The sequence below is a fragment of the Marmota marmota genome, unplaced genomic scaffold (assembly GCF_001458135.2).
Source record: "Marmota marmota marmota unplaced genomic scaffold, marMar, whole genome shotgun sequence".
In the NCBI taxonomy this organism is placed as follows: domain Eukaryota; kingdom Metazoa; phylum Chordata; class Mammalia; order Rodentia; family Sciuridae; genus Marmota; species Marmota marmota.
The window spans coordinates 20,505,097-20,515,246 of NW_026000221.1; the positions used below are offsets into that span (position 1 = coordinate 20,505,097).

The following is a 10,150-nucleotide window of genomic DNA, read 5'->3' on the forward strand; positions in this document are numbered from 1 at the left end:
GGGGAGGTGGCTGGGGGGGCCGAGGAGGTCGGTGGTCTGGTCGCCGGGGTGTCACGGTAGGGAGAAGCCGGGTGGGCTGTGGCTGGCCATCTGGGGTGCCTGCAGCCAAAGGCAGGAAGCAAGGAGTAAGAGGGCAGCTGCAGACCCGACAGGACGCAGCGTCTCCGCCCAGAGTCCTGGGACGGGCTGGGAGGAAGGGGCAGCCGCGGGCCTACCCGGGTGAAAGGTCCTGCCTGTCCAAGCAGACCCCTCGCCCATGCTCACCATCATCCTCAGAGGGACCTGAGTCTCTTCATACAGTCCCTTTCTGGACCTCCCCACCGGGCTGGGGTCACTGTACCCCAAGGCTGCCTCCCTTGGCTTCCCCTGGGCTCAGGATGCCCTCACTAGGAAGCAGGACTCCTGCAGGCAAGGGCATAGCTCTGGCCTCAGGGACCTTGAACCCTGCCAAGTGCATGTCAGTGGCTGGGGATGCAGGCAGTAGGGGGTCTCTCAGGTTCTCCAGCAAGGCCAGGGCTGTAGCCCCGAGGAGGGCTCAGTGCGGGCAGAGTGTGGGCTCCGGCCCAGGGAACTGGCCCTCAGGGGCCCTCACCGCTGGAGGCTTTGCCAGGTGGGAACTGGCACCTGCCTCAAAGCCACTGGGAAAATGACTAACTAGCAACACTCAGGGGAGGGCCTGTGACAGGTCAGGAGGGAGCAGTGGCGGTGGCCGTGGGTCCTGGGATCCTGGGGCCCCCTTCGTCTAGTGGCTCCTCCAGCGTCCAGCCTGGAGCCACAGTGCAATGCTGGCTGAGGCCAGGCCCCAACATCGGTCACCCCGGGTTCCATTTCCAACACGGCCACTTCCCGAGAGGCGTGGCTCCGTCACTGATCCCATTCCTCCTCTACAGAGCGCAGGGCTACAGTGCCTATGTCTCCTAGGCTGGGGGATGACAGCAGGCAGGCAGGGACTAGTCACCGTCCACTCACCGTAGAGCTGCTGGATGCCCCGGAGGTCATCCTCGGGCAGCTGGAAGTGGTCTGTGTCCATCCACTGGTAGAAGGGGGCCATGATGGCATTGGGGTTACTTGAGTGCTCCAGGCCCAGCGCGTGGCCCAGCTCATGCACGGCCACCAGGAAGAGGTTGTTCCCTGCAGGAAGGGCGGGCAGCCTGGTCACTCTGACCCAGCCCAGAGACCTCCAGGCCAAGTCTGCCCAGAGCCCACCCTGGCTTCTCTCTTCTGACCCCTAATTTCCCCACCTGAGAAATGGGTACAGCAAACCCTTCTCTACCTACCTCCCTTGGAGATGGTGGGACAACAGACCAAGGTTAGTGCAGGTCTCCAGAGACCCAAACAGGGGACACTCTCCCTTCCTGACCCTGCAGCTGCTGCACCCATTCAGAGGGGCCATGCCTAGCCCAGGAGCTGCCGGCCCTGCCCCCATCCTGGCCAGCTGTCCTCACCATGCAGGTCAGTGCTGGAGAAGGTCCAGGGCTCATCTGCGTCGAAATGGGTGTCCCCACCCAGGCCAGGGCCAGGGAAATAGGCGTGGGCCAGAAAGCCGCCCATGCCATCAAATGGCGAGCTGTCACCGTGGAAGCCAGAGGCAAAGAGTACCATGATGTCGGCTTCCTTCTGCCGCCGCAGCCGGATGTCCTCATAGGGCACCTCTTGGAAGGTCAAGGGTGTGGCCTGCTCCCACACTCGGAAAGCCCTGCGCACGGCCTCCAGCGAGTGGTGCCAGCCCAGCTTCTCGGTGTAGTTCTGGATGCTGTGTGGGGGGGGGGAGGTCGTGAGCGGATGCAGGCCCCAGGGCTACTGTCCTCTGCTGACAAGTTCCCAAGAAACGCACACAAAACGGTCAGGACCAATGATTAGTTTATTTTGAGGTGAGTTAGCATTTGTCAAATTAAAATTCTACACTGTGGCACAGAAGCCGACTTTAAGACAAACAGACAGTAAGTTAATAAGAGCACAGAAGCTTCGTGGCTGGGGAAAGACCTAGGAAATGGGATGCAGGTGGCTGAGGTTTGGGAGATAGGCTAAGCTGTTCTGAACATTGACCCCCTGGCCAGGCAGACCCAAGTTCAAGGCCTGGCTCTAATACCCTTGGTGTGACCTTGGGCAAGTGACTTAGATTCTGAATGTTTCTTCATCTGTCAAATGGGAGGGATGGGTAGTACTTGTTCCAGGGGTCCCTGTGTGGACTGAACAGAATAACTCTCGAAGAGCTTGCAGCACTGAACCTGTGCGCAATGAAGGTGAGAGCACCTGCTGTCCAGGTAAATCAGATCAAGACTTCCATGAACGGGGAGGGGGAGGGGATCTGGCCACCTGATCGTGAACTCACTCTGGGGCTGGAGGTCTTGGGAGCTGTTCTTTCTTGGATGGAGCTGGGCAGGGGGCGTGGCTGAGCTACAACAGGAGTCCTTTGGGACTCTGCTCAGGAGTTCTGCAGGTGACTTGCTCTGCTCAAGACAGGTGCCTGGATTCCCACCCCCACCCCCACCCCCACCCCGACTCCACTGGAGCCCCTTGTGGCCGCCTAAGACCAGGACTGCTAACAGTGGGAGGCAGGGAAGGGCAGAGAGGAAGTAGCTCCAGGGGTCCTGACCTTCTCTGGAGAGGGATCCTAGAATGCATGGCTGCTCTCCCCAGCGTGGGAGCCGCAGACCGTCTAGACGGCCCCCAGGGTGAGCTGCTGGGAAAGGAAGCCTGGGGCTCAGCGGGCGAGAGGGCTGGACGCTGCCCTGGGCAGCAGGCCCTTACCTGAAGGTCAGGTGGTGGTTGTTCCATTTCCTCCCAGTGAGAGCGTAGCGCTTCCGCCGCCTCAGGTTGGCTTTCACTCGCACCCCAAACTGGTCTGGCACCCCACAACGGGGCCGCTTCATCCACCTGGGCCACAGGCGGGCAGGGTGAGCTTAGAACGTGCCTGTGTCGGCTCTGCCTCCTCCAGGCAGCCCACCCCCTTCCAGGCCCCTCCAGCCTCCCAACTGCTCCTAGGATGGAGGGGACAGGGGTGGGGACCCTCAGCTTTTATTTCCAGTGAAGTTGGGCAAAATGATCTTCTATTGGAAGGCAGAGTGTCCAGCAGTGACTCAATGAGGGCAAGTCCCTTTTTACCAGTGCACTCAGAACAGCTCTTAAGGCCACCTGTCCTCGGTATGTTATGTCCAGTGCTTCTCAAGGATGTGGCTTTGGGTCACCTGACCTCTTAGATTCAGAATAAGGCCCCACTAGGGCATTCTATCCAGGCCAGGGCTGTGTACTGCGCCTCCCCCTTCCCATGCCTGTGGCAGACATCACTAGTCAATCCCGAGACCCCCTCTGCCAAGTCTGGATTCCGCCTCGGAAGCTTTCTCAACACAGCTTCAGGCAGCCACTACAACCCGTCAGAATCGGCAGGGAAGACAGAATCGTTGGCAATTTTTTTCATCTAGACCACTCTTTTCTGGAATCTCCACATGCCAAGCCCTACGGAGAACGGGCCAGAGGCACCCGTGGGGTCTGGGAGGGCCAGAGACTCACGCCTTGGTCTCTTCATCCAGCACACCCGTCACAGGGATCCCGTAGAAGCGCTGCATCTCCGCAAGGGCGGAGGCCAGGATCTGGGCGGAGCGCATGGTGGACATGTGACGGCTAGGCTGGGGCAGGTAGCCATAGAGCCGCAGCCAGTTCTGCAAAGAAGTCACAATCCTGTCAGCCAGAGCTGGCCTGCGCCCTCCAAACACGCACAGTCTTCACCAGGCAGCTCTAACCCGTGCCCCCAGCCTCAGGCCCGCCATCCCTGCACACCCGCCCCCCCCCACCCCGCCTTCCTTGTCTATTCTCATTTAAGGAGAATGAAAGGCCTTTACAAGTCCTCTGCCTGGAACCCTAAATGACTTCTGAGCTCAGAGGAAAAGCCCATTCTTCAGTGCAGGGCCTTTGCACTTGCTGTTCTTACGGCCTGGAATATCCCCCCCCGCCCCGCCATCTTGGTATGGCTTACATCCTCATTTCTTTCAGTTCTGTTCAACATGACCTGATGGGAAAGGTGTTCTCTGGCAACGGTATGTAGAAAAGACCCGCTGACTGTCCCCGGCGCCCCACCTCCCTCTTACTGCCATCTGACAGGCCGTATACTTCTCTTAGGGGATTACTGTCTGTCTGCCCTGGAGGACAAAGCATGTCTGTGAGGACAGCCTAGAGTAGCTGTCATTATTATTACACTGGTCCCTCCACAGCCTAGAGTAGCTGTCATTATTATTACACTGGTCCCTCCAGAGTGGACCCCTATCAATCCAGGTGACTGCTGGGGACCTCAGGGTTCAGAATCTGTTGAGGCCTCAACCTGTAGGAAAACCAGCTCCTCAGGGTTGCTCAGAGCAACCCTGATCTCTTGGGAAGAGGACAGACAGCCTCAAGCAGCCTACCTGGGTCTAAGAGTTGGGGACAAAGGCCTAAAGTCAGGATGTCCTCTGCCACAAACTTTTTCTTTTTTGGTAGTACTGGGGATTGAACCCAGGGACTATGTCCCCAGCCCTTTTTATTTTTTAATTTTGAGATGGTCCTGCTAAATTGCTGAGGCTGGTCTTGAACTTGAAAATCCTCCTTCCTAAACTTCCTAACCTGGCATTAGAGGCACACACCACTATGCTCTGCCTGCCATAAAGTACTTTCTCTGAGCCTCAGTTTCCTCATCTGCAAAATGAGGAAGAATGGGGTTATTGGGGTGAGATTTGAGGGAGGCGGCCTGGGAAAAGTGTCTGATACACAATGGGTGTGCTCAAGCCCTTTCGGAACTTGCTGGACAAATCTCATTCATCTGTCCATCCATCCATCCAGCCACCCGGCCAAATGTTTGGAGCACCATCCCTAAGCCGGGAACCATGCAGCAGGAGGCCCTAGGGGACAGGGCTGAAGTGTCCTACCCTCCAGGACTTATGGTCTCTGGGGAGATCCAGAGAACCCACAATGGAGGATTTTACACCCTGTGACATTTGCAGTCACAGCTGGAGGGCGGAAGCATAGGTAAGCTAGGCTGAGCCCTGAGGAAGGCGACCTCCCTGCCCCTCAGCAGAAGCCAGGGACTAAGGGGCCTCAGTCATATGCAAGGGCGTCCTGCTGGCCTTTCCTCACCCATGCTGAGGGCCACTCCTTGAGCAACTTGGAAGGCGAGGACTGTACACGTGAGGTGTCCAAGGCAGGCCAGGAGCTAGACATGGTGGCTGCTGGGGACTGACACCTGTGCTGACTGGCTAGGGCCACACCCACACACCCGCCTGCAGTGCCTCCAGCTCCTTGGTGCTTGTGCCCTCAGTGCCCTGTGCCGTCGCCAGCCCAGCCCAGCAGCACCTAGGCTGTGATGGGGGACTGCAGAGTGGCAGGCTGGCGTGCAGCTGGCACAGGTGGCCTCTCAGGACCCAGGGAGCAGGCACAGAGCAGGGACATGGAGGTATGGAGCAGAGAAACCACCGTCAGCTCCACAGCAGGACAAAGCCCGGCCTGGCTGCTCCCGAGATGTGACTCTGCGTCTCCGTGATAAAAGGGGGTTGCTTTAGGGCCCCTATCATGGTTTCTACAGGGATGAAATAGAAAGTGCCCAATAAATAGACGTGATAGAAACTAGGGGGCCCGCCCGCTCCTCCCTGGGGCTGGCAGCCTTTTGCTCCTCCCAATAAAGCTAGAAGGGTGGGCTTCACAACACTGCCACCAGCCAGGCCTGACAGGCCCTGCCCAGGTGGCTCCGGCCCCTCCCCCTGTCACACACTGCCAGTGTCACGGCACTGCTGTGGCTTTTCCCAAGCATCGACTCTCCTCAAAACTCCCGTGGTGGTGGCGGCAGGGGACAGTGGGTCCACCCCCATTAATGGATAGTTTTCCTGAAGATGCCAGGAGAGGCCCAGAAGGCGAGGCCACCGAGCTTGGCCAGCTCTGAGGGCACAAGGCACGAGCGGGAGGAGGGGGAGGGGGCTGGCTTCGGGTGAGGGCACCTCTACATTTCCTATTTGCATAAGGTAAAAATATCTCCAGGAGCGCAATCACAGGCCACCGAGGGGCTGATTAGCGGTGTCTGCAGAGCGACAGGAGTGGGGGGAGAGGGGAGGGCAGAGGAGCTGGCCTGTCTGCAGCAGAGAGTTCCAGAAACCAGCAGAGGGGTGGGGCAGAGGGGCCTCTGGTCCCAGGGCCAGCTCAGGGGTGTCAGGAAAGTTCCAAGGGTGGCTGTGGGCCCTCCCCCTCACAGACAGGCACCTTCGAGTACCCAGGGAATGGAGAACTGTCGTCTCCTTCAGTCAACCCTGAACCCTCAGCCTCCTGGTGACAAATGCCTCACAGACACTGCTGTACTGACAAGCTAGAGGCCAAGAGCTGGTGGCACCCCTTGGGCAACAGGGACATAGGCAAAACTGTGGCCTTGGCACAGAGCAGCCAGGCGAGCCTCTGGGTGAGGAGGTGAAGCTGACGCTTGCCCGACTCTGGCCAACGTACTCAGGCGGCCGAGTGCCGAGAGCCAGCAAACCAGCCAGGGGTCAGCAGACACCTCCTGCAAGGCTGTGGGTTTCTTTCCTGTCCCCAGTGCCCACGAGGGAGTTTCCTGCCACCCTACCCCCGCATCAAGTGTGACAAACTCAGAAGGCGAGGACACAGTGGTGAGCAAACAGCTTGAGGAGAACCCAGGTTCCTGGCAGGTGCTGCTGCCTCCAGGTGAGGGAGCCCCGGCCTGGAGCCCCTGCAGCTCCTAGTGGTAACTAAAACTGTCCCCTCACAAGGTGACTCCTCTTCTTCGGCCTGGAGTCTCAGAGCAGGGGTGAGCAAGCACGTGAAGCTCTGTTCCTCATAGGCGTGTGGTACACACATGTAATCCCAGAGGCTCGGGAGGCAGAGACAGGAGGATCAGGGTCAAAACCAGCCTCAGCAACTTGGTGAAGCCTTAAGCAACTCAGTGAGACCCTATTTCAAAATAAAAAGGAATGGGGATGTGGCTCAGTGGGTAAGTGCCTCTGGGTTCAACCCCTGGTACAAAAAAAGAAAAAAAAAGTGTTTCTCAGGTGGGAGAAACTGAGGCTCAGGGAGGTCAGTAAGAGGCAGAATGGGGGAAGGGTGTGATCGAGGGCTTGCTTCCCCCTCCATGAGGCTCCGAGGGAGGAGAGGGGGTTTCCGGGGCCTTGAGGGCCCCTCCCTTCTGCAGAACAGGGCGGGGCTGCTGCAGGAGACCCCAGGACCGTGGTTCCCTCCGCCATTTCTTTCTTGAGCTCCAGGTCCCATCCTATCAGTATTTATTGATGCTGCAGGTGAGTGGCTGGCCCCGGGCAAGATGACTAGGGGCCCAAGGAGTATGTGCCCAAGAGAAGCCATCACACAGCACCTGAGAGTCCAGCCTAGGCCAGGCAGCACAGTCTCATCACCCCACTGAATGCTCACAACCACCCCTGAAAAGTAAATGAACATGGAACCATTCCCATTATACACCCAGAAGGTCCAGAGAGGGCGGGTTGCCCGCACAGGGTCCTTCAGCAGATCTGGGCTAGGAGTGGGCCTGTAGGCAGAGCTATCAGAACAGGCTGTTTCTAAGTACCACCAGCAATCCCGACCTGTGCGGGGACACTGGGATCCGGGCCCTCTCAGCAGCAGTGCCCAGCACAGCATTGGGTAAGGGCCTCTAATCCTCCCCACACCCAACGTCCCTGGCTGGGTCTGGGCACCGAGCCACACGGCCCTCCCCCAGGACTGCTGAGACAATACAGGCAGGCCTGCAGGGAGGTTTGGCTGAGAAGGCACCAGATCAATATTGTGCAGTAAGTGGCCAGGGGATGGGGGCGGGGGCCAGAGCCTGTTTCTGCCGCCACAGAAGCTCCTCAGAGGTCCAGATCAGTGGAGCCAGCCAGCAGCCCCTCCCACAGGGCCCTTATCAGACCCCCGTGATAAAGACCATCCATCCTGGGCTCTGCTTCACCTCTCGCCCAAGTTCTCTCTGCAGTCAGACCTGGGCAAGCTCACCCAGCCAGGCACAAAAGGAGTCTTGTCAGGGCCACCAGTGATGGATCCAGCCCCCAGACCTTCTGTGGCTTTGTGAGGTCCTAATCATGCCCATCTCCGCTACCCCATACTCCTGCCCCCGAGGGCTCTTGGGAGCAGACCAAGGCTCTGTACTCCCAGCTGTGCCAGGGACTAAACTGGGCATCCAGAGCCCCTGCAAGGGCATGCACTCCAGGCCCACAGGCCTGCCCCATCCAGAGTCCACGCACCAGCTGGGTGACCCTGAGCAGGACCCAGATGTATCCAGTCTAATGCCAGAAAGGGCTTCAATGTCACCCAGCCCAGCCACTCTCTGAGGCCACAGTTGGGCCAAGGACTCATCCCGCCGCTCCCCTGCAGAGATGGGTAGCCCAGTCCATCTCAGGGCAGCAACAAGTGTTAGAGAGCTCTTCCATGGGCTGAGCAGAAATCAGCCCCCACCATGTCACCTCTGCCCCCTGGTCTTGACTGTTGTCCACAAAGTAGGCCTTGGAGTAACGGAACATGATCAAGGCAACTTCTCTGACCCTCAGTTCCCTACCCTGCAAGATGGGGTCATGCAGAACAAGCTTAAGAAAACAAATGACAACTAGCTCCAAAGTCATTAACGAAAGGGGGCTGGCTAGGTCATCCAGTCTTTGGTGTCTTGCTAGATAACTTTAGGGGCAGCACTGTCCATATCTAAGAAATTCTGGGACACAGGTGCTTCTCTGGGCTTAAATCTGCCTCCTGCTATGGCTCTTTAAAGAGTTGCACGTGGGGGGCTGGGACTCTGGGTGGCAGGGGACATCCAGCCTGGGAAGCAGGAAGGAGGCAGACTTCCCAGTTCCTGCCACTTCTTTACCCTCCAGCCCTCCAGCCCGCCCCCACACTCTTTAACCTGGAGGAAAAAACAAACCAGTCCTTTGGCCAGTGGGCGGGCAGGGGCGGGGTGAAAAGAGACCTCTGTTCCCTAGGAGTTTCAGGGTCGGCTGGGGGCCAGGCCTTGGGGCCTCACCTGGAACTCCCCCTGCAGGTGGTTACTAGATGGGGCTGCCACAGGGCAGGGGCAGAAGGCTGATGGGTGGGGACTCACACTGCTGGGGCAGTTCTGGCCCCACCCTTGAAACCTCCTTCCCACCTGGCTCAGGCCCAGCAGGCTCCTGCCAGGCGGAAGTTCCCGAGGATGGCACCCTGCGGGCTGATCTGCAGCCTTTAACCTAGCCGAGGCTGGGGTTTCAAGCCACACTGATCTGAGTTCAAATCTCAGCTTCTCAGTCTCTGGGTATAGAATTTGGGATACTCTCCCTCACACAGTGGGGAAATGGAGCACCAACTAAGAGTTGAAAAGACAGTGAAATGTACAAATGCTTACAGAGCACCCCTAGCCATGCCCAGGATACAGTATGTTGAAGGTGCTCAGAAATAGTACCTGAAGCCGGGCGCCGTGTCGCGCACCTTTAATCCCAAGGGTTTGGGAGGCTGAGGCAGGAGGATCTCAAATTCAAAGCCAGCCTCAGCAAAAGCAAGGTGCTAAGCAACTCAGCAAGACCCTGTCTCTAAATAAAATATTAAAAACGGCTGGGGATGGGACTCCGTGCTCCTGGATTCACTCCCCAGCATCAATCAATCAATCAATCAATCAATAAAAATAACACCTTAGCCTCTCTGAGCCTCACATGTGGCCACTGCACACAGCATTCGGTGTTTGCACATAAATGCATTAAGGCTCTCCAGCAACTCCTTCAAGTAGGTACTACTGCTATTCCCATTTTATAGATGGTAACTGAGGCTCAAGACAGGTTCAATGGAGTTGCCCAATAGTAAATGCCACTTGCTTCTCACAGTCACTAGTTTTGCTACTATTTTTCAAGCACTTCCTATGTACCAGGTACTATGCTTGTAAGCACTGAGCTCGGAGCTGGGGCACCTTCACCCCTCCAGGATGGCTGTCACTCCTGGGGAAAAGGACAAGGTGGTACCCAGAACTGCAGGTGGGGCCTGGAGAGCTAAACCAGACCTGGCCTCCAGGTTTCACAGCTCCAGGGCTTGGCCATCATATGGCAGGAGGGTGTGGAGCTTCTCTCAGGACTGGCCAAGGCCAGGTCCTCATCCATCTATCCTGATGCCAGAGGTTGGGTTGGGTCTTCCTGCTCATTTTCTCCATGGGAATGGGATTTGGTAGGATTTT

At 57.8% G+C, this 10,150-nt stretch overlaps 1 protein-coding gene across 1 annotated transcript in view; it reads right to left on the reverse strand.

Moving 5' to 3' along the window:
- The window catches only part of Mmp15 (matrix metallopeptidase 15), an 8,956-nt gene extending 5,189 nt beyond the window's left edge, over positions 1-3,767 (reverse strand). Inside the window, exons 1-6 of the mRNA XM_048792015.1 lie at positions 3,741-3,767; positions 3,511-3,659; positions 2,752-2,877; positions 1,446-1,753; positions 970-1,131; positions 341-516 (exon numbers count right to left, since the gene is read on the reverse strand). Coding sequence (XP_048647972.1) covers positions 341-516; positions 970-1,131; positions 1,446-1,753; positions 2,752-2,877; positions 3,511-3,659; positions 3,741-3,767 — 948 coding nt within the window. The remainder of the gene's footprint in view (positions 1-340; positions 517-969; positions 1,132-1,445; positions 1,754-2,751; positions 2,878-3,510; positions 3,660-3,740) is intronic.
- Between the last annotated feature and the right edge of the window lie 6,383 nt (positions 3,768-10,150).